Source organism: Ailuropoda melanoleuca, chromosome 8, assembly GCF_002007445.2.
Source record: "Ailuropoda melanoleuca isolate Jingjing chromosome 8, ASM200744v2, whole genome shotgun sequence".
Lineage (NCBI taxonomy): Eukaryota > Metazoa > Chordata > Mammalia > Carnivora > Ursidae > Ailuropoda > Ailuropoda melanoleuca.
In genome coordinates this window covers 93408686-93433733 of record NC_048225.1, presented here as the reverse complement: position 1 = coordinate 93433733, position 25048 = coordinate 93408686, and the positions used below count along the sequence as shown (strand labels likewise).

The 25048-nt window shown below is 42.9% G+C and overlaps 1 protein-coding gene across 5 annotated transcripts in view; it reads right to left on the bottom strand.

Annotated features, from left to right (window-relative positions):
* The window catches only part of KCNH1 (potassium voltage-gated channel subfamily H member 1), a 353228-nt gene that overhangs the window by 325457 nt on the left and 2723 nt on the right, over nt 1-25048 (bottom strand). For all 5 annotated transcript variants that reach the window (XM_034666902.1, XM_019797426.2, XM_034666905.1 and 2 more), the window contains exon 2: nt 1694-1817. In XM_034666902.1, coding sequence (XP_034522793.1) covers nt 1694-1716 — 23 coding nt within the window. In that variant the 5' untranslated portion in view covers nt 1717-1817. The remainder of the gene's footprint in view (nt 1-1693; nt 1818-25048) is intronic.

Below are 25048 nucleotides of genomic sequence, written 5' to 3'. Positions count from 1 at the left end.
CCGTCCTATTTAGCCAGTTGCCTTTTTAGCTTCCTCCCACTTTCTCTTTCTGAGTTAACTTGCTAGATAAGTGACCTCCATTTAAGTGGCACCATGGTATATAGCCTGGCCATTTCCTTCACAAGGGGAAACAAATCCCTGTAAAATGGAGACTTGAAATAAGTGAGGTGCCAAAATTACACCCGGCTTTCATTAGTCTTATGTACTTCCTCAAACTGTAGTTGACCGGTAGCTGTAAGTTTCCTTTACCCAGACATTAGATTTCAGACACCTGCGATGCAAGCAATACGCACAAGAGGCTCCTGAGCCGTTAGGAATACAGCCAGCACGAAGGCAGGTCTACTTTACCTTTAGGAAAGGGACACGTTCAGGGAATTGAGTAAGTTTCCTACAATTGTGCATGAAAGAAAAGGGGGCTAAATTTGCAAGTTATCTGATCTGATCTTCTTCAAGGGTCTGGTTAGAGCCAATAAGAAGCAAGAAAGGGAAGAAAAGGTTGCTCAGGTCACTCCAGAAAGTGAGGCTAACTCCCTGATTTGTTTTGACTGTATATATGCAAATATCGACGTAGATGCAGGTACAGAGAGAGACGCTAACGAGGATAACAGCACACCACAAATGTAAGAGAATTCTATGGCAGGACTTAAGAATCATAATTTCTACATCTTGAAGGGAAGAAGGAGAATCTTAAGTTTCCCATTTCCCAGCCCAAAACACCTAAAATTTAAGAAAAGGATATTTTTTGAAGCATTTAATACTTCTCATCAGAACTAGTTACGTGGCTGATTTAAGACCATCAAAATTCAATTTCTGAAAACCAAAGACGATGCCTGTATCAGACAGGTTTTTCCACCCTTCAGAGATGACTTTATTTCTTGATTTGGCAGGTCTGGGAAAATGAGTCCACTTCATGCAAACGCCAGTGAAGACAGAAGACTCCGAAGAAGGAGTGAGAAGGAGTGAGAGGCTGTGCTGAGCCAAGACCTTGCCAGGGCACCGCAGGGGGGTGTCTGGCAGGGCCAGGCACATGCCCCACTCGGCTCGCTCTGCTCAGCTCCACACCTTGTAGATGCTTTAAAGGACGTTTCTAATGCCCCGGCCCAAGGGTACTGCTCGATTAGTAACCCTGTCAAACGCCAAGGCTGCGTGCACTGTTAGCACAATCTGCCCCTGCCTCCGAGTGAGCGACCAGAGATGTGACAGCATGAATTAGAAGGCAACCAAATCTCAGTTCTCTTTTCTTTTTCTGGCGAAAAGCCCTATGAACAAGGCCCTTGTCTCCAGCATGGTAGGGTTTCTTCTCAAACAGTCATGTATTTTCAAAAATTAATTTAATCACCTAAAATTTTATTTCATTTTCATTTCATTTTATAGCATCACCTAACTTTCATATCATTTCATTTAACACCTCATAAACTTCTGAGTCCCCACTTTCTAGATAAAGTGGCTTTCCTGAGTTTCTCTAGGTGACCCCGTCTCAGTGACTTACAAGTCCAGTCAGTTTGCAGAGGCCATGTTCGAAGCCTTCTTTGATTCCCCGGTATAGTGCGTGAACGAGAGATGGTATCACCAGAAATGTTCCTGAATAAACACTAAATGAGAGAAAGGCAATCCCCACACCAAGTAAGCCGTTTTGTTTTTCCAGAAGATACCATGATAGACTGTTCAACAGAACCACCCCAGACATAAATACCTGCAGGTACTGCTTTTTTGCATCACTTCCGCCCTGTGATAGCCAGACAGCTTGCAAAATCCGTCATTGCTGTACACGATAGGCCAGTCCACTATCTGGGCATTCCCCAACACAAAATTAGTATCTGTTAAAAAAAAAAAAAGAAGAAGAAGAAAAAGAAAAAGAAGAAGAAGGAGAAGAAGGAGAAAAGAAAAGGGCATAGGAGGCAAGACATTAGTTGAGATTCAATGAGGACATAACTAATGTCAACCAATCCACGTATCTTGGCTTCCCTCTAAAACAGTCTCTTGAACAGGAAAATGGCCCTGTGAGGAATACAAAAGAACAGTCCTTTAGAACTGAATATTTTGAATTCAAATGCTAACGTTATTGTCCTCCAAGAGGAAGTTAGCAAAGGAAGCATACTTAACCAACCAGCCAAAGAATCCTGCAGAAATTCAGTGATTCCCATGAGACAAGTTCAAGTCCTAACTCATCACCATGAAAGTACACTGGTACTCTGGAGCAAGAGAGAACGCAATAGGGATTTCTTCTGGGCTCCATCTAGCATCTGAGCCTTGTCAGCCTTTTGGCCAAAAGCTACAAATTGGCCTTGTTGACCCTGATTAGCATTTACCAATCCTAGGAGGAGAAAGTCTTCTTAGGCAGAGGAAGGGAGACAGACGATGTCCTCGTGCAACCCACACACCGGAGAGCCCCCCTCTTGGTAAGGAAGTGACTAGACACTCCTAATACTAGATCCTATTAGAACCTGATCAAAATGCTCACAGTGGCAAAAACCTTCTTGCTGATTCTGAGATTCTGTAGCCACAGGAGCCACATTTCAGAGCTCTTCCACTGACCATCAGCCCACATTCACTTCGGATGCAGGGATTCAGTGGGCCAGAGATGTATGGCTGCTCAGCGTGTTCTCCCCACTTCCCACAGTTTTCAAGATCAAGTCTTCAGTACTTTCTGTGTTCAGGTAATCAACTGTCACTCTTTTTCTCTTCAAGACCTTAAATTAGGCAAATAACATCCAGAACTTAAATATCATCATTATTTTAGCTTGGTTCTCTCCTTTCCACAGAATACTTACCCCTTTCCCAAGAAAAGAAAAAAAGAATACGCACACAACCCTTCTTTTGTTGTAAATGGGAGGGGGTTTTGTTTATATATGAACACTCTGCAAAGTGAAATAGTAGTGACATATAATGTCCTCATCTAATTGGGAGGCTAATTTTTTCTAGTACAGCATCTACAATTTATTTAAAATATGGTTAACTATCTCTTCTTATCTATGTGGGGAGGAGTAGACAAAACAAACGGAGGAGAAATAACTAAACGTGGTAATCTATTCTTGAAAATGCTTTCATCTATTTGAAAGGAACATAGAACACAACTTTCAGGAAGTTAATCTATATACCTGTCAATTCTATAAATAAGCTTTTACTGAAAATCTACAACCAGTCTTTCCCTCCCTCTTTCCCATATAATCATGAATACTTCTTGAGTGCCCACTAGGTACCAAGCACATTACGAGATCCTAGAGATATCCAGCCTGATGAGATATGGTCCATGCATTCCAGGAATTATCAGGACAAAAACACATATGCACAACTAACTAAAGAAACCAGTAATAAAATGATTAACTCTGAGGGAAGTAAAGGACTGTGTCTCAGAGAGGTCACATTTGAACTTGCTCTAATCTAGAAGGGTGAGTAAGACTCACTCAAACATTTTGCATGCCTAACATGTAATTACCACATGTGATACAAAAACAATATTTAGAGAAATGAACATATATTGCCTGCCTCTGGTGAACTCAAGAGGTTGTGGGAGGAAGAGAACATTCCAGGCTGAGGACCAGCATGAGCAAAGGTCTGGCAGCATGGAACACGTGCAGACTGGCATAGACAGACAAAGGGCAGCCAGGAAGATTGGCAGGAGATGAGTCCGAAGACCAGACTGGGATGGGCTTGACTGTTAAAGATCTTTGACTTTGTTCTGGAGACAGGATAACCCTTCAGGTATACCACTAGGATGGCTAAAATTAAAAAGACAACAGCAAGTGTTGATGAGGATGTGGAGAAATTGAACTCTCATCCTGGAACCCTTGTGCACAGCTGATGGGAATGTAGAATGGTGCAGTCAATTCGACAGTTTGGCAGTTCTTTAAAAGTTACCCGTAAAGTTACCATATGATTCAGCAATTCTATTCCTAAATACACGCTCAAGAGAAATGGCGACATACATCTACACAAAAATTTGAACATGAATGTTCATAGCAACATTATTCATAACAGCCAAAACGTGGAAACAATCCAAAAAGCCCATAAGCTGATGAACAGATAGACAAAATGTGGTATCTATTTGGCAATAAAAAGAAACAAAATACCAATACATATTCCAACATGGCTGAACCTCAAAACTATTACGCCAAGTGAAGGAGGACAGACACAAAAAGTCACATATTTTTTGGTTCCATTTATGTGAAATATCCAGAAGCAGCAAATCCATAGACACAGAAGGTAGATTCATCGTTGCCAGGGGCCTGGAAGGGAGGGGTGGGAAGACGGAGCGACTGCCAATGGGTATGGAGGTTCTGATTTGGGGTGATGAAAATGTTCTGGAATGTGACAGTGGTGATGGATGCACAACTCTGTAAATATAATAAACTACTGTACATTTAAAAAGTGTGAAATTGATGGTATGTGAATTCTGTCTTAATAAAGGTGCTATTCTTAAAAAGGGGGGGATAACCCTTCTTACTGGTCTTCTCTTCCTGAGTTATTCTTGAACAGAACAGTACAAAATTCACTAAATCAGGGGCAGCTGGGTGGCTCAGTCAATTAAGTGTATGACTCTTGAGTTCGGCTCATGTCATGATCTCAGGGTGGGGAGATCAAGCCCTGTGTGCGGTTCAGCGTGGAGCCTCCTTAAGATTCTCTCTCTCTCCCCCCTCCCTCTACACCCCCAATCACACACGTGGCACTTGCTCTCTCTTAAAAAAAAAAGAAAAGAAAAAGAAAAGAAACAAATTCACTAAATCACCCTTAAATGCATATGAAGTCCAATCAGTTTAACTTTGTTGTTGACTTATAAAAGTGTAAGTAATTTTCCTCAAAGACCTCACATAGTTGGGAAAAACTGAGCAAGCTCTTTCACGACTAATGCCCCACTAAAGAGATGTGCTAAGAGGGAGTAATTGCCAGGTGTAGATAATGATTTGACTGCATGTGTTTATTTTCTCTCCTATCGTAGGCACTTCTAAAATAAAAGTAAACGAATTAAAAAGGTTAAAATCCGGGGCACCTGAGTAGCGCAGTCGTTAAGCGCCTGCCTTCGGCTCAGGGCGTGATCCCAGCGGTCTGGGATCAAGTCCCACATCGGGCTCCTCCGCTGGGAGCCTGCTTCTTCCTCTCCCACTCCCCTGCTGTGTTCCCTCTCTCGCTGGCTGTCTCTCTGTCACATAAATAAATAAAATCTTTAAAAAAAAAAAAGGTTAAAATCCACACAAAAATTAGAGTAATAAAGAACAGAAAAAATGACAATGGAAGAAGCAGAAATAATAGAGGAAACAAAAAATAACTTTAAAAAATCCCCAATTAATATCCTTAGAGAGATTCAAGAGCTAATACAACCATAAAGCTAGAATGGGATGCTATGAAAGAAAAAACTAAGAACAATTAAGACCTCCTGTGAATTAAAAGTAATTAAGAATTCAACATAAATATTAGACTATAAAGTCTCATCGAGAGTAGTACAGAGACAGAAATATTTTTAAAATAAGACACAGAGCATCAATCCAAGAGGAACAACATGCATGCTAACAGGAACAAGAGGAAGAACAGCTTGAGGAAAAGCCAGAGACATTTTTTAAAAATTAAAACAACCGAATATGAGGGTAGAATATATTCATATGCGCAAAGACCTAGGAAAGTTATTTCTCACATATACTTTTTTTTTAAGTTTTATTTATTTATTTTAGAGAGCGCGTGACTGGCAGGAGGGGGAGAGGGAGAGAGACTCCACAAGCCGACTCCCCGTTGAGCGCAGAGCCAACACAGGGCTCGATCCCAGGATCATGAGACCAGGACCTGAGCTGAAATCAAGAGTCAGATGCTTAACCGACTGAGCCACCCAGGCCCCTCCCGCATATTCTTTCTTGGGAAGTTACTTGGAGATGTGTATCAGCAAAGGGAAGGAATAAGGAAAGAAGATAACATGAGAACCAGGGGGAAAAGTGACTCCAAATATAGAAAGCAGGAAGGAAGCTAACAGAAAGCACTCAGCACAGTGGTTCAGAGAACAGAAGTTCCAGAAGAGAGTTATTTAGGGAGAAAGGAGGTCAGGATCTGATGATATTCCTGATCATTTGAAACAACATAAAAAGTCCATAGAGGGGGCACCTGGGTGGCTCAGTCAGTTAAGGGTCTGCCTTCAGCTCAGGTCATGATCCCAGGGTCCTGGGATCGAGTCCTGCATTGGGCTCCCTGCTCAGACAGGATCCTGCTTCTCCCTCTCCCTCCGCCCCTCCCCCCCCCGCTCGTGCTTGCTCTCTCTCTCTCTCAAATAAATAAATAAAATCTAAAAAAAAATAAGTCAATATAAGTATATAATTTGGGGGTGGGGAGTGGGCAGGAAAAGAAAGTAGAAGTATCAAAGAAAACAAAGGCTGGGCAAGAAGGGAAACCAAATCATACCATATCTCATCACTGTCACCACAGTGTAAAACACCTTGTTAATTTCCAATTTTTAAAACCAACATATAATCAAAGTATGAAATATTTAACTGTAAGTATCTGAATATAATCTTATCAATTCCAACCATAAAAATACAAATGATAAGTTTAGACAGAAAAGTGAGAACAACCATGGGATGGTGTCTAGAGCTGATATAATAAAAAAGAAAGGTATAAATATTTTAAAGTTGCAAAGATAACCAATAAGGGAGTAATATAATTAAATTAGGAGAAGGGGGCTGAAAGTAAATAAAGTGAGATAAAAACTCAGCTAAATTAACAGAAGTCAACAGCTAATAGCTAAAATTGATAAATCTAGAAATAGCTGTAATACATATTATTTAAAGACATGGCAGAAACCATAAGAAGAAATGGCTAAAATTAGAACATGCGACCTCTGGTGAGCAGGATGGGCAAAGGGACAAAGCACAGGATGGTTGTTTTTCTTTATAAGCTCTTCGGTTTGATTTTTTTAACCAACAACATATATCACTTTGATAAAAATAAGTATATTCTTAATTTTTAATGAATTTAATCAGAAAAATTAACTTATTAATTTTTTTTGCTAAAAAATGAGAACAGGATACATTTCAAGCTCCAGATATCACTGCAATTTCTCATAAATACACTCTTGTCTTCCTTTAAAGGTGCTCACCCTTCCTTAAGCATTCCCATTGTCGCTGGGGTGCAGATTACAGTCTTATTGGGGGAAAAGCAAGTCTCCTAGTATCTTCTTTAACTTTAGAAAGGAAACAGAAAAATAGGAAGTGCTGTAGGAATAGAAACATCAGCCGAATGATCATCTATTCCGAGGATTTCTCATCATAGAATTTAAAATTCTAAAATAGTTACCTCTCACTGTTAACCCCAGCAAGAAATCATAGTTGCCAGGGAGCAAGATTCCCTTGCCACTGTGTGATAGAGGGTCTAGGAATTCCCTCTTTAGCCAAGGATGTGGAGTGAATTGGAGGAAAGAATTCTAGTTCCAGTCACAAAGCCATTTACCCCCAACAGGAAAGAAATTCTTTTCCCTTCCCCTGCCCCATCCCTTGCACACGCATGTGTACCCTATTATGGTTGGCTGGAAAGGGGGCATATCTTAGATTCTCTTCAATTCCTAAGCTACAAATAACTGACCCGCAAAATGCCTTCCAAAATATAATCTGTTTATAAATTGCAGACTACCCATATAAATACCATATCATTACATATATCATCAGAAACTAAGGGATTCCACATAAGCAATATTTCAGATATTAATAAGAATGCATACCATTTATTGATATTTACTCTGTGCCAGGCTCTGTACTAAGACTTTATCATATATTAAGGGGAGGGTTTTTTGATCTTCATAACAACCTTTGTGAGATGGTACCACTTTACTAAACAAAGTGTCACGGATTTCATCATTTTTACTCACAAGTACACTGAGCCCCTGAGGACACAGTCAGTCATAGCAGGTTCGAGTTAGATTTGAATCTAGGTCTATCTGACTTTAAAATCCATGCTTTTAATCATCATATTACACCGTCTCCCTCATATTCCATCAAGTACTAAAATCAGACCATTTCTATGAAAATCTTTATAACACATTAGACTTATGAGCCTTCCTGTAAAAATACTAAGTATAGGGACGCCTGGGTGGCTCAGTCAGTCAAGCGTCTGCGTTCGGCTCAGGTCATGATCCCAGGGACCTGGGATCAAGTCCCACATCGGGCTCCCTGCTCAGCGGGCAGCCTGCTTCTCCCTCTGCTTGCTGCTCCGTCTGCTTGTGCTCTCTCTCTCTGACAAATAAATAAATAAAATCTTTATAAATAAATAAATAAATAAATAAATAAATAATACTAAGCATAATGAGACCTTTAATTGGTGAGTCAACATTACCACCCGTGTCACTATATATCGTGATTCCACTTTGTGACCTACAGTGATGTCCTCAGGAAATACTGACGTGTGTAGAAGTGATTGTTCCTCATCTAAATGTCTGTGCTCCCCTGTGTAGATTTTTAATGTTTGGTCTCTTGCCTCCCTTGCAAATTATCACCTCCCACTTCTTTAAACCTAGTGTGCTGACCTATTCTATAACAGTCCTTCTTCCACATAGGGACAGGCAAGGACAGGAGAGGAGGGGAAATTTTGTGCCTTAGAGCCGACACTCAGGGCTGGGAAGGGGATGCCACACTGGCGACTTAAAGTAGCTGCAGAGCAAACCTGGCTGCATTAGCCTCCGGAGTACCCCCTCCACTCCCGTGGCTTCTGGAAAGGACCCAGAAGCTCCCAACTACGCCACTAGTGCTGAAGCTGCATAAGCAGATGGTTGTCACAGTGGAGCGAAGTGACCCTGTACCCAAATGCTGTGTGTCACACTGCCTGACTTAGGGGTGCAGGCAAACATCCGAGGCGAGCTGCACAGCCAGTGGGGGCCCAGACAGGATCGAGTTATGTCCACACACACACACATAACACAACATGCATGCACACACATACATACACGTACTGCACCCATATACACACACAAGGGAGTACGTGTTGGGTTGAGGCAGGACATCGAGCTCTGTTCGATCCAAGGAACAGAATATAAATTCAGCTGCTAGTCATCTAGTGACCAGAACACAGGCTGTTGCCAGAGACCCAAGGAACTAGAGGGGGGGAAGCAAGGTCCCCCAAGGTGGTGCCAAGTGCTTTCCTCCACCCCACACACCATCAGAGGGGAAAGCAATGGGATGGGCAGAATTGTTTTCTCAACACAAGAGACTGAGTTACCCACAAAAGAATAATTAAAACGGACGAGTTTGAGATACTCCGAACTGGGATGTTCAGAGTCTCTCTCCGCTGTTCAGTGGAGTGGGAGCTTCTGAGGGAGATAAGCTTTGTTAAACAAAATAAAGAAGAGAACATAGGTGGGTCTGAGTCAATTTGCTACCATGCCTCCAGAAGTATGTCTGCACAAGAAGAGACAGGCTCAGCAAGTGGGAATCTCCTGAAAAGGCGCATAAACTCTGATGCAAGAACCCCATGACCACAGTTTTGTTCAAGTAAGTCTCCTTAATTCCTCCAGGCGGTTGGCTATACTCCTGCCGGGTAAGAATGCCAAATAAGAGGGCTCTAGTGAAGTGATACGGACTTTCTAGCCAAATGGAGAGACATGCATTCCACATCCACACATAAATGACTCCAGGATCATTTACTATTTGCCAAGCTGAATATGTGAAAACTTATTTTGAAGCCAAACAAAACTTAATTAGGAAAGTATCCCATTGCATGGACAAAACATCAAAAAAAAAAAAAAATACCCTCCTAAGACTGCAGCAGAATTGGCCTGACCTGGATACAGAGATTTGGAGATTTTAAACTGAGAAATGTTAGGATATCTGCCATTCTTCGTTGGTGAAAAGGGCATCATGACCATCAAGAATGCATGTATTAACAGTCACTGGGTCATTACTCCCTGAGGTAGGCAGACACTCGAATTAATCCATTTTTATAGATATTGCCAAAAGCCTTAGCAAATTGATGAAACTTTTCCTAGGTCATACATCTAGTAGAGCTGGGACTGCTTACCACTGTATCGTGGTTCACAGAAACAGGACTAGTAGGAGGTGTGTGTGTGTGTGTGTAGGGGTGTGTGTGTGTGTGTGTGTGTGTGTGTGTGTGTCCAGAGAAAGAAAGAGAGATTTATTATACAGAATTGGCTCATGTGATTATGAAGGATGACAAATCTCAAGATCTGCAGTTGACGCACTGGAGACCCAAGACAGCCAATGGTGTGTCGTTCCAGTTCAAATTGAAAGGCCTAAGAACCAGGAGAACTCATGGTGTAGACCACGGAAGAGCCAATGTTTCATTTCAAACCCAAAGGGAGGAAGAAACCAATTCCCAGCTTAAAAGTAGTCGGGTAGAAATAATTCCCTCTTATTCAGGGGGAAAGTCAGCTTTTTGTTCTATTCAGCCCTTCAACTGATTAGAGGAAGCCCACCCACATTAGGGAGAGCAATCTGCTTTACTCAGTCTACTGATTTAAACATTACACTCATCCAAAAACACCCTCACAGAAACACTCAGAATAATATATGACCAAATAGCTCCACACTCTGTAACTGATTCGAGTTGACACATAAAATTAACCATCACAAACACCAAAGCCAATGCTTTTAACTGTATGATGTTCTACAATGATCTTTAACAGAATCAGCAGGACCACAGCTCACAAATTCTGCAGCTTCCCCGAAGTCCTTGGTAGTACTCCAGGGCTCTAGGTTTGGCAGAATACAGTACCTCTATAAGGCCCTATTTTAATAAATAGCTTTTATGAAGGCAACACTTACCTTTCCACACCTGGGGCTTTCATTGAGCGGAAGGAGTCTCTACCCATCCCCAGAAAGAAGTGTTAAAATGAACACTTTGACCCCTTCCTTCACCCCCTTCACTTACACCTGCCTAAGTAGACTGATCAAGCTATCAGCAGGTATCTCAAAAGCAAACAGAATCCACTGTGTGTATTCACCTCTCAGACCTGCCTGTGCCTGGGATGGTGGGGAAGAGGGAGCCTGAGCTACCTGTCTCAGAACCCACTTGGGGGGCACCTGGATGGCTCAGGCAGTTAAGTGTCCAACTTTTGATCTCAACTCAAGTCTTAATCTCAGCATTGTGAATTTAAGCCCTGCATGGGGCTCCATGCTGGGTGCAGAGCCTACTTTAAAAAAAAAAAAGAAAAGAAAAAAAAAAAACCCACTGGGATAGTCCTGCCAGCCCTATGCTCGGTCATCTCCAGCTTCTCCCTCTAGGAGTAGGTCAGTGACTCATGGTCTAGAAGCCAAAGTCTAGGCTTGAGGAGGGAGACAGGTGGCAGTGCATGGTCTCCAATCTAGTTTAATAGTCATAAAGCTGATACTGTATTTTGACTTTCAAGTGACTCCTTCAGACAACCTTCACTTGGGTAAAAACCTGGAGGATTGAAGGCTAAATGGGCTCCAACACAGTAACATGAATCAAACTCCAAGGTCACAAGGGTATTCAGGGGTCATTTGCGTTCCTGCCTCCTGGTTCTGCCAAATAGCACTGGTAAGTCTTCATAAAATACCTACAAAAGAAGAGGCAATACAATCCCCTCCAGAACACTCCTGGTGCTCTGTTAAGTCCTTTTCACTTTCTCTCTTTTTTTTTGAAAAAAAAAAATAAATACATATTTTTGTAGAGACCAACCCCTCACGTGTCTCAGGCCCATGACTCTGACAGTTGGTACAAAGCAGCACTATAAACAGTTGAGATTACACTGATGGCCCCCAATAAACCATGCCTCCTCGCACTGATGCTCTGGTTTAGTTCCCTCCCCTTGAATCTGGGTGGGTCTGCAATTTGCTTTGATCAACAGACTGCAGTAGAATGGATACAATGCCAATCCCAGCCCTAAGCTCTGAAGGTCTGGAAGCATCTGCTTCTGCACTCTTGGGAGCCCTGAGCTGCCAGGTGAGCCCCAAGCTATACTACTGGAGACACCACACAGACATTCTATAAGCAGAGGACATCTAGGAAGACAGAGGCCATGAGATTCTATGGAGAAGCACCAAGGGGAGCGCCTGGGTGGCACAGCGGTTAAGCATCTGCCTTCGGCTCAGGGCGTGATCCCGGCGTTATGGGATCGAGCCCCACCAGGCAGGCTCCTCCGCTATGAGCCTGCTTCTTCCTCTCCCACTCCCCCTGCTTGTGTTCCCTCTCTCACTGGCTGTCTCTATCTCTGTCGAATAAATAAATAAAATCTTTAAAAAAAAAAAAAAAAGAGAAGCACCAAGGAACCTAGTCAACAATGAAAACCAATGGAAGAAGAAGGGATGAAAGATACCCTATTAACCCCCCCTTCCCCAGCAATCCCTAGGGTCCCCAGAGCACCATCTGAAAGAACAACCATGGAGACACCAAGGTGGGTCCTCGTGGCAGTGTTGTCCCCTAATGAGCTGTGTGGGTACGTCACTTCAGCTCTCTGGGTCTCAGTGGAGGTGAACTACAAATTTTCTATGCTTCTGCTGGCAATAAAATCTGACTCTCTAGGTAACTGGCTTCATAACAAAGAACAAATCAGTCATAACCCTGAACTATCACTTCTTTAAATGCTGGACTCTGCAGAGTCTAGGTCACTTTAAAAATGGCAGAAACACCCCCTAAACTTAACTCAGTGGGAAGGTGATACATTTCAGGCGAACCATGTTGTATCGGGCTTTTGCTCAGCAAAACCGCCTGGATTTGCACACATGACAGGATGTGCTATATTCCTGTAGAAGTATACTATGCAAGGGAGTCTACGGTAGACAGAAATCACATGCTGGGAGGTCAGGTTATATATACAGAAAATGCCCAAATGAGTCTTCGGAATTTGTTAAATCCAAGTAAGACATATGCTCCTGACTATAGATGTAGCTATTTTTTTTTAAGATTTTATTTATTTATTTATTTATTTGAGAGAGAGAGAGAACACAGGAGAAGCAGAGGGACAAGGACAAACAGACTCACTGCTGAGCATGGAGCCTGACACAGGGCTTGATCCCATGACCCTCAGTCATGACCGGAGCTGAAATCAAGTCGGTCGCTTGACTGACTGAGCCACCCAGGTGCCCCACACATATAGCTTTTGCATGTAGAATGTGTAACTTCCAATCAGCCAGTGGCCCATTCTGAAGCACCAAGCCTGCCTCCAAATTCATATCCTCTGAACTGATCAAGTCCCTCTTAGGTTGTTCAACAAAATGTGTAGGTTCAACTTGGCTGCCCGTGCCATGATTTATTCATTAGCTCTCCTCTGAAAGTCCCCTGTGTCTCCAGGTCTTTGATGCAAATTAGATTGATTCAACTGCCTCCCTCTGATGCCTTTTTACCTCCTGAAGGTCTTTCGCTATAAGCGCATGCAATTAAAAGTAAGGTTTCCCAAATTCAACCTTCCTCAGCCCACAGTTTTCCTCTGGTTTGTAGAATAGAACAAACACTCTCTTAAAATTTTAAAGACTCCCCTCCCCACACCATGTAAAGTTTCTTCAGCTGATGGGGCATGAGCCAAGTCACACCGCAGTCAGTGAGATGGGTCAGAATCATCCCAAACCTACCATTTGCCCATAAAGCATAACACAGAGATACTCTAAAAAGAAATTATTAGAAAATTGCTTTTTATCCTAATTACCACAAATAACAAAGGAGAGACTAACTAAAGCAATGACTTAGCAAGTGACTCAGTTTGGGCCATCACACAGATAAAAGCTACATCCCGCAAGCAGTTCATGCAAACGTATTGTTCCCTGCACACACTGGTTATTTAGAGGCCTACAATATATATTTCACAACATGCTTCTAAGAACTAGAGATATTCTTCTTAGAAGGGAACACATCTTTGGAATACTTTCACTGTTACAGATTACTAAGGATGTCAGTGCTCTTACAAAAAGCAAGTTTCAGTAAAATTATCTTTTCCTTTCTTTTAAAACAATAGAAAAACAATAGAAAAAATCACTGAGATAAATGATGAGAACAAGAAGTATGTACATAAGCACTAGACAAAGACAAGAAAACAACAATTCAACTTACTTGCACCTAAATAAAATCCATGCCAGAAATTAATTTTTGGAAACACAGAAAAGATTGAGATTTGGTAATATTTGGAAGAATGGAGAAGATGGGACGAGAGAAACAAGCTAGGTCAGTATGACACACCTAAATAAAACATCTAAAATCTTTATGCCAGCAGAAGTCATGTCCTGGCTCTACTGAGTTTTTCAATGATAAAATTCCATGAAAATGACTCTTCTAAACTGTCAAGGGCCCAATCCTGGCACATTACAAACTAAACTCCCAAGAGATTCGATAATCAATTGCTTTGCCTCTAATTTTAATATCCTACATAAATACATTTTGATTAAGTCAGTAAGTTACAATGGAAAGAGAGGCTTCACTTTCCTAGAGCAAACTCAAACACTTTGTTACCTGGGTAGTTACGCCCAAGTACGTGGTTTCAGAAGCATGACCTCCACCTTCAATCAGCATCAAATTAAAGGATTTTAAAACAATAAAAACAGATGAGTCAGTTTTACAAGCAGGATGGAAGGGAACAAAAACACACAAAATTGTGTTAAAAATGGAGACTTTTTTAGGATTCACTGATAGTCTACTTAATAAATAAGAGGTTAGTGATATGTTGAATTACTGCAAAGAAATATTTATTGTTGTCCTCAGTGGCTAACAAGTGGTGCAACAGATTAATGAAGTAGGTGTCTTTTTCTCATTTTTATAGTCATAATCATTTCTTTATGCATAGGCATTTTGAACAAAACTCTTTGACCATCATTGAATAACATGCAAAAATTTCATCCCCAGAACTAAAAAAAAAAAAAAAAAGTGACTCAAAGTAAGCAGTATAGAATATTAAATAGTGCTAGAAAAAGATTTTTTCATTAGTTTTACATTTGCCTCCTGTGTTATTTTAAAACTTTCTTGGTGGGATGCCTAGGTGGATCAGTTGGTTAAGTGTCTGCCTTCAGTTCAGGTCATGATCCAAGAGTCCTGGGATCGAGCCCCGCATTGGGCTCTTTGCTCAGCAGGGAGCCTCGCTTCTCCCTCTGCCTGCCGCTCCCCCTGCTTGTGTTCTCTCTCTCTCTGACAAATATATAAATAAAATCTTTAAAACTTTCTTGGTAAATGGCCCAATGAGGCTAAAGTATAGCACCAAGGTAAATGGAAAGAATCTCAGAGCAGCTCAGCTTAATACAAATATTTGAGTATCTACTTTGTCCCAGGCACGGCAGGAGTGCAGGGGACACATGTGTCCATCTGAAAGCTCCACCCACCCTCCCTGTCTAGCTGTGCCTGCCATAGTCTACATATCACATAACTCCATATCCTCCCCACCATCCACCAAGGCCCCAGTCACAGCATACTAGACCAGGAGTGGACAACTGGCCAACCCACCCTTGGCAGGGCTGGGCCAATGAGATTCTTTCAGAACAAAAACCAAGACAGCAAGGCCAAGAAGTCTGTAGAGGTGACCCCGTGCATGCTGGTCAGTAAATGGAGAAAGGAGGTCTTGGGAGAGACACAAGGCACTCAGATGGATACACAGAAGAGCATTTATTGAGGCAGGTGAGAGGAGAACCGGACAGAAAGAGGCAGACAGACAAAGGCAGAGACAGAGAGATGAAGGCAGAGACTACAGACAGAGAGAGACAGCAAACAGATGGACCGAGATGACATAGAGATAGCAATGAAGACAAGTGGCAGAGAGCAACACGGACAGACGGGGCTATAGACAAAATGCAGAGAGCAACAGAGACAGACAACAGAGACAATCCGTGGCAGGCAGCAGTAGGCAGAGATGGGCAGGAAGACAGATGGAGAGAGGAGAGAAGGAGGGAATGGAAGGGCAGGGAGCATGGGGGAGGGGATCGGGAAGAACAGCAGCAGAGACTACAAGAGCATGAGCCAGAGCTGGAGAATGGGCACCCAAGAGCAAGATACCTAAAGCAAGACCTAGAGAGTGAGTAAGCAGAGAATGTAAGCCTGCTGGAGGAGCGTGTAGGAGAGACTGAAGAGAGAGACAGAGACTAAGAGCCAGAGGGAGATAGAGAAAGAGAAGAAAACGAGAAAATTCAAAGGGAAGTTATAATTAGAGACAATTGGAAGGTAAGGATTGGGAAGTTGGGGGAGAGAATGATAGCTAATTCGTATGCTGGGATCCACAAAATGGTGGCCACCCCAGTGGCCCAGCCCATGTCACAGATCTAAACCTAAGTCAGCCCACACTTAGAGGGAATGCCTCACTGTCAAGGACACCTCACATATACCCCCACACACACATATTCCAATCGCCCAACTCAGCTATAACTAGCCCACCTTACCTGGAAAACAAGACCTGCTAGTCTCCTGAGGAAATCCCCCAACCTCCTAACCCATCGTGCTGCCATGTTTCCACGTTGCCTCTTCTAATGCCATATAAAACCCAAATCCCTCTTGCCCCAAATCCCTCTGGAAGAGCCCCTGCGGCTTGTGAGGCACGCCACACGCCCAGTCCATGGATTGTTCCCTTGAATAAAGGACATGAAAGTCGTTACTAAACTGTTTTAGTTCTGTCATTGTCAAGAACAACAGAGAAAAATGGCACACTCTATGAAAGTCCGGCAGGAGCGCAATCTCTGGATATGCTCGCTAGGCGGGAAAAGTATCTGACAAGGGAGAATAGTATCTGACAAGTATCAGTTATCACTTCCAAACGGCAGGTGGATCATACCGTGTATTTCCTCATTCTGGAATGACGGCTTGAAAATCAAAAGGAATATACACGACAACGAAGAGAAGCATGAGCCCCGTCTCTGGGAGACGGAAAGTAGATGGTGGGTAAACGTGCAGCAGAGGAAACCACAGTTTCAAAATTCCAGAGGGATCTTGCTACAGAGGGGGCTAACAGGGCCCAGCAGGTGCCTGGAGAGATTTCACTCCCTGACACACTAGCTGCCCCCTGAGGCAGGAGAAAAACTGGAACACTCATGGAAAGGCTATCGAGAAAAAGTTCACTCGCCCTCCAACAGGCACCCTCCTCCATCCACACACCCGAGCAGCCACTTCTGTGACTCTCAAGTTAAAAACCACACGGGGTAGGTCTCAAAAGCAGGGGTCCTCCACCTGCAACAGCCATCAGAGCTGTCTGGAGGGCCCGGAAAACATACCAACTGGGTCCCTTGCCCAGAGATTCCGATGCACCCGGGATGAGGTAGGGCCCGAGAATCTGCATTCTTATCGAGTCCCTAGAGAGTCTACTATCAGAAATTAACGGAGGGCAACTGACTCAGTGTCTTTAAACCTCAGTGTCTGCATGTGTAGAATGGGAATAATGAAAGCACTCGCACGACAGGAGTCACACGGAAGGTCACAGGAGGCAAAGCTTGCAAAACCTCTGGCACGCTGCCAGGCACACGTGTGAGAACGGCTCTCTGTCCAAGGTCACGACTGTAACCAAGAACTCTAATAGTGCTTCTAACTAGCGGTCCTGGCTTCCGATGTCTCTGATAAACTCACAATTTACCTACGGTCTTTCCTGACTTCTGAGCTCATGACAGTGAAAAAAGACGGAGAAGGCATATGAAAGTAGCTCTCCAGCCCCTAGGTGACCAACTCGCCTAGTGGAAAAGCAAGGGCACGCTGCCTTCAGCAGGCAGAACACAGTTGCTGTTGGTGCAGACAAAGGAAGTACCTGAACGCACACCCCCTCACCAAGTTCACCCCCGTGATTACAGCTGGTCTGGACAAAAGGCTGAGAAAGTCCTTGATCCAGAGAACAAGTAACAGGTTCTGTCTGTCAGTCCTGGCAGGGAAATAATAGCACACTCAAAACAGTTCCTTAGAGGAGTGTTTAATAACATAACTATTCACAAAGGCCCGGGTAAGCTATCGGCAGCAGCCTGCTAGTAAATCATGGCAAATGATATATACCATTTGCCAATTTCTGCGGTGCAAATATTCCCAGCACGGAAGATGTAAAGCTACCAACGCGAAGTACCAGAACCCAGAATAGGGAAGAGATGCGATAATCAGACCTTAGGGGTAGTACTGGACAGCTACAGCCTGCCCCCCAAACACCTCTGAGGAAAGCTTCGGGGGCAGGCAGCACCCCCAGGGTTAGCAACGCTTGGAAACTTTACGACATTCAGCCCTCCCCAGACCCAAAGAGAGCGAGCTGGATATGTAACCTTTAATCAAGGGAAAACAGCTAGGCTACAATGGAGGGAGGGAGGGAGGAAACTGGGAGAATAAATAGCACAGAGTAAATAAATTCTGCCTCCCATCTCATGGCGATATGCCCTACAGGCTGAAGCCAGCCAGAAGCCAGAAAGCAAGGGAGCCTACGGACATAATCCACACGGGTCAGCCTCCCAGACACAGAACAGGCTGGAGAAGAAAAGAGAAGGGCCCTGGGGAGGCAAACAGAAGATGGGCAGTACACTGACCCACGAATAGGCTCAAAGCACAACCGTCATGATAAGAGCTAGAACTCTCATCAATTTGATACCCATAACGCTGAGAAAAAAACAAAAGAAAATTGAAACTGAAAAATCTATTTAGAGAGACGCCTGGGTGGCTCAGTGGGTTAAGCATCTGCCTTCGGCTCAGGTCATGATCTCAGGGTCCTGCAACCAAGTTCCCAGTCAGGCTCCCTGCTCAGCAGGGAGTCTGCTTCTCCCGCACCCTCTACCACCCCCCCACTCATGCTCACGCGCGCGCTCTCTCTCTCTTTCTCTCAAATAAATAAAATCTAAAAAAGTAAAGAAAAGAATTGACTCAGTTAATTTGCAAACTCAGTTTTATGCAACATAGGACTAATCCAAAGATTGTCATTTCAATTTACAAAATGAGCAATCTTAGGATGAGTGAGCAAACATTCTGATTACTGATGTAACTCTCTAACACCCAATCAGACGAGTTTTTGGTAGTTGGTCATTAACAGTGGCGCTGGAACAGAGACCATGAGAACTGAGGAGATGCTTAAGTTGGTCAGACCGCAGTGGGTTCGCCAAGACTGCACGCGACTGGAGGACCACCAGAGCACCAGACAAATCCCAGCATCTAGGACCTGCCGTGGGAAAATTAATCAAGGGACACCTTACTGAAATGGGACTGGAGAGGCCAGAAAGGGGCGCTCTCCCACCGTACCACTCAACATCACAAACAGTCCGTTACACACAGACCCCCAACAGAAGAATCCGCAACAGGACAGAATCCTCATCAGCTACAAGCCCAACAGGAGACGATGTATACTGCATCTCCAATAAGAATCAGCCACCTCAGCAACTCGGCCAATGAGAAACCATCATCTCCCTGAATTCCTGCCTTTCTCCCATGGATGTTTGTTTGAAACAACCCCTCCCAACTTTCCCCCTTCTTCTCCATAAAATAACATTCCTCTCCTTTGTTGGATGGCGCTGTCATTTCTGCCATAGCCTGCTTGTCCCAAATTGCAATTCTCTGCTAATCCTGAAGCAACCCACTTTTGCTGGTAAAATAACTGTTTTATTTTTAAAGTCAACAGCTGAAAACTCACAATGGGTGAACAAACCAAGACAGCATGCCAAAGAAGTCAGAGCAATGAGATATCCCAGAGGAATGAGATTTTTTTTTTAGGAAAACTTCCACCCACCGAAACAAAGATTCACACATTCTGCAATCTTCTTTAAATTGACTTCAGGGTTCTAGTCATCCCACATTCCATCTCGCAGAAAAAGAAAAGGCTGTAAAATCTAAGAATTATTTTGGGGTAAGGCATTTATAAGGGGAAAATGGGTAGTGCATGTTCCACCAACATAACATCTCTTAAACCTTCCGAGGTTTCTAGGGCATGTTGGTCTTTATCATAAATCCCTCGATGAGACCCAGTATCACAAAAGTCTCCATCATGTTGGTATGCTCAGCCTCTAGCTCGGCATCTGGCAAAGGAGGGCCACCATGTTTCTGAAGCTGAACCCATGAGGGAGCCTTTACTTGGCATTTTACTTTGTCTTTGATGTTTCGTTCCTCCTTCATCTCTGCCCTTCCATCAGTCATTTTCCATCTTTTGCTAAAAGAACATAAATCACTCGCTTCCCATGTCCTTCTCACTGCCAGCTCTGATGCTCCCATAATCTCTGTCCCCGGGGTTTAGTGCTTCTCCGTTTAAGAAAACGAGTCGCCTAAGTACACACAGCCACACGCGCATCTGCACACGCGCACCCCTGCACGTACCCTTTGCACACAATTCTAACTCTGCAAGCTTTCAGGTCATTTACCAGCGTGTGTGAGGGAGTTCAGACTGTGAGAACATTTGAACACACAGACACTGATGCCTCCCCAAGGACAAGAGCAAGTTTTGTTTTCATTTCATTTGGTTCATGTGCTCACTATTAACATAAATCTAAATGACCCTGTTTTAGGAGTGACTAGACTCTTTGGGCAATGTCCCTACGAAAAAGAAAAAGGAGAAAATTGCCAAGTTTTGGCAAGGAGGTGGAGCGATGAGAACTCTCCTTCGCGGCTGGTGGGACAGTAAATGGATACAAACCCTTCGGCCAATTGCTTGGCATCTAACACAGTTGACCACAAATACCCCAGGTATCACGCAAGAGAAACCTGTGCCCACATGTCCAAAAAGACATGTCCAAGAGTGTCTGCGGCAGAAGGAATAGCAGAAAACTCGAAACAACTCACATGTTGCTGGAAGAGGTCCTCGAGACAACATGACCACTGGTTGACCTGCCAGCGGGGCCCAGTCAATCGGAGGCTCCTCACCCTCTCCCCCATCCTGGGAATGTACATTCTGCTCCCAGCTCCCACAGTGGGAGCCATTCCAACCAAGTGTGCAGCCCTGAGAGAGTAAGGGGTTGATACCATGTGGACTGAATACGTGGCTAACCCCAGTTAAGGCCTGTATGCAAAGTTTTCCGATTCTGGTAGTGGGTTCAGAGCTCTACTTGGTTTTGGCGGCCCAAGACAAGCCTCCGAAGTAAGTTCCCTTGCTTACTGAGCCTGCCACCTACCCATCGGGAGTGCTCTGGCTCTTTCTTTGGTAGATCTTCGCCTTCCATGTACAGGGCCAGTTTGTGAACCAATGCATGTCCATCAAGTGCAGAATGGATAAATAAAACTGCAGTATAGTCACACCAGGAAGCATGACATCACAGTGAAAATGAACCAACAGCACATGTAACAACATGCGTGAATCGCCAGCTGACCCAAGAACACCTGCTATATGGCCCCATGCATATAAACCTCGAAACGGACACAAAATGAACCTGTAGGTGTTCAGAAATACAAAACAAGGTGGTAAAATTAAGAGGAACAGCAAGAAAGTGATCACCATAAAATCAGAAGATGGCTCCCTTTGGAAAGTAAGGTCGCTGGGATCAGAAAGGGTCCAGGGGCCTTCTGGAGAGCTGGCAAGATTCTATTTCTGGGCATAGATGGTGACAGCACAGTATTTACTTTATACAAATGTGCTGAGCTGCACAAAATTATTTTATGTGCTCTTCTATTGTGGTATTATACAATCAAAAAGGTTAAAAAAAAAAAAAAAAAAAAAAAAAAAAAGGAAAAAAATCCAGGCAGGAAAAATATTAAAAAAAAACCCCCCCCAAAAAAAAAAAAAAAAAAAAAAAAAAAATTGGTTTTCTGGTGGAAAGAAGGAGGGAACTAAGTCAGTTTTGTTCTATGGAGCAGACCTCAAATAGGGCAGACCTGTAAGAGGATAGATTTGGGTGAGACCAAAGAATAACAACAAGAAAAGAGAGGAGGAGGGGGAGGAGAAGGAGGAGGAGGAGGAAAAGGAGAAAAGAGAAAAGAAGGGGAGGGGAGGGAAGAGAAGGGAAGGCAATGCAAGACAAGGCAAGACAAGAGAAGCTAGTTCACAGTTACAGTTACTTAAAAACAAAACATTCCTTGTAAGAAAGTGAATGTCCCATCACTGAAGCTATTCGAGCATGAGAGGGAAGTTCGGAGACATTCAAACACTGGAAAATGAATATTAAAAAATGTCCCTTCAGACCTAAGATTCTATGTTTCTATTTCTCTTTCTCACCAGTTACAGGTGTGGCCACTTAAAGAAACAAAAAACCAAAACAACAACAACAACAAAAACCAACCATGGTTCAACTATCCTAAATGTACAAAGCAGACACTTTACACTTTGAATAAACAACAAATATTTTTTAAGTGTTTGCTTACAAGCCATTAACTAATCAAAAATACAGGGGAGGGGAGGAATGGAGGAACTTCAAGGTAAGGCTGGCCCAAATGACACCCAATCATAAATGACGAGCTGGTGTCAGAAAGAATGAACCCAAAGATTCAATTCATCCGCAATGCTCCTCAAATGCATTTCTTCTTTTACATGATCAAAATAGAGGGATTTCGTAGAAACATGGAGTTTGGAAATGTTATTGCCTTCCGTTAAATCAGAAGCCTTCATCCTCCCTATCTTCGAGCTGATTATCAGTCACTAGATTTAACTCTTTGACACTTTCAGAGCAAGACAGCTGAGCCTTGGCTGAAGGTTATCTTAGAACACATTACAAGAAAAAAACAGGTTCCGCTGAGCTGGTAATAATCCAGATTATCATCTATTCCCCTTTCAGAGCAACCATGGATTTTAACCAGTTTTCTGTTTTATAAATATTACCATGGCTCAACACATCTATGAGGAGACACCACATTACCCGCGGCTTTCATCCTGTTTGTGTACTAATTATATCAACAACCTGAACCGACTTAACACTATACAAAAACACAGCTGATTTAGCAATCTGTAAATTATACATGTACATAAAACTGTACCAAAACGTGCTACGTTTCACTCCTGCTAATGTGCATGGATTCTTACTGGCACCTATAATTGTTTGATATAGGTTTCCGAACACTAAAACATATGTTCTGCCTAGAATGGGACCATTTAGGGTAATATTTTTGTAGTTTCCTGGCACTAAGGTCTGCCAGCCTTCCTAAGAGACTAAGTGCCTGGATTTAAGCAACCATCAAAAAATATTCTGGAACAACACTTTCCAATCATGAATATAAAAGAGAAACAGGCTGGTAAGAAAGTCAATTGAAGGATTTGAAATGATCACCGACAGGACCATAAGCCAAATCTGGGGAATAGTTACTTATTTCTGCTAACTACTTGCAACTATCCAAAAAACAGATAATTACTAAATCTTTCCTCCAAATGGTATTCAGAATGTATCAGAGAAAGTTAAACTAGATTTTAGTCCCATCCAGACCAGTTAAACACCTTAAAAATGTGGGGTTTTTTAAAACACAGTGTCAGGCCTAAATAAAAACTGCAGCCAGAAACATTGTGGAAAGGGTCAAGATGCTTGGACCAAGATTCACTAGAATGTAAATTTCTCTTTTTTTTAATGTTTTTTTATTATATTATGTTAGTCACCATACAGTACATCCCTGGTTTCTGATGTAAAGTTCGATGATTCATTAGTTGCGTATAACACCCAGTGCTTGGTATTCTGACAGCAACATCTAAATGAAGGACAACCCTGATCCTTCCACTCCTCCTTAAAATGACCTGTGATTCCCTACCCCGTGCAGAATAAAGCCCACCTTTCTCTATACAAGCCTGACTCCCAACACAGACACATCTTCACCACTTTTCCTTTTTCATTCCCAACCCCGAGACCTTCTCTACCCAGCTTATAGTTTCCTAAGTCTCCCCCAACCACAGCACCCTTGCCTGACTCTGGGCCTTTATACAAGCATTTCTCCTAGAATGTAAATTTCTAAGGGCTAAGGAGGGTTTCTGGATTTCCACTATATCCCCGGTGCTCAATAACTGTGCTCAATAAATCCTTTTTGAATGAACAAACCTGTCACAGCTGCTGACTAGTCCCCGATGTGCCTCTAATTGCCTTTTCTAACTCTGCCTTTTACTAACTGTAGGTAAATTACTTAATCTAAGGATTCTTTTTTTTTTTTAAGATTTTTATTTATTTATTTGAGAGAGAGAGAGCGTCAGAGAGCACAAGCAGGGGGAGGGGCAGAGGCAGAGGGAGAAGCGGGCTCCCCACTGAGCAAGGAGTCCAGCACAGGGCTCCATCCCAGGACCCTGGGATGAAGGCAGATGCTTAACCAACTGAGCCACCCAGGCACCTCGAGATTCTTAGCTCCTGAAACTCTAAAGTGGAGACACTGCACCTCCTTTGCTGGCATATAAGGATCAAAGTTATTTAATACTTTATAACAGGTGCTTGAATAAGTAAGTGCCTGTTACACTGCCGGTGACTTCAGCTAAACCATGCTGACAAAGGTGAAAATACTGCCCTTCCTTAGAACAGAATTAGCTTCTCCTTTGCCCTGTTATTCTGTTTGGATGTGGTAGTGTGGCTGTTAGCCAAAATGGATGTCGTTCTTGTTGTTATAACATTTTATTCAATCTCCACTGGGAAATTAAGCTTCTCTAGAGAACATAATGGTAATTCAAGGAAGGTTGTTGCAGAGTGTACCATAAGGAACATGACCCTGGGGTCAAGGGACTTCGGGTCTCATCAGCTCTGCCCTTAAATATTTGAGGAAATGCTCTTGCTTCACTTTCTTCATCTATACAAAGACGGGGAAGGAGAGGCAGACGATACAGCATTGAATCCTACAGGTTATGATATTCCAGACACCAGATATTCAAATGCCCCAAGACAAAAGCCAGTTCTATTATCCATAAGCATATAATGAGAGTAGGGTTTTTTTTGTTTTGTTTTGTTTTTTTAAGGATAACAGTAGTTGCACAGGCTAAGTCATATGGCTGGAGAAACAATGATGAGTGATACCCTCCAAAGACCTCCTGCGTCAGGCACCATGTGCCTCCCACTTTAAATAAGTCACTTAACATTCTTAGGGCTCAGTTTTCTGATCTGTAAAAGAGGAACAATAATACTGCATAAGACCACTAGGAGAAAATGCTCACTAAAGATGATCTAAAAAGTATTGCTATTTAAAGGTAAACTGCTATTTCAATACTGTCCTGTCCAAAAAAAAGGCTAGTGGATTTTAGGAGGAGACAATCGATATTTTTAAATAGACTTTTTTCCATCACAGTAAAATAAAACAATGCATGTAGATATTGTGATATATCTGAGTC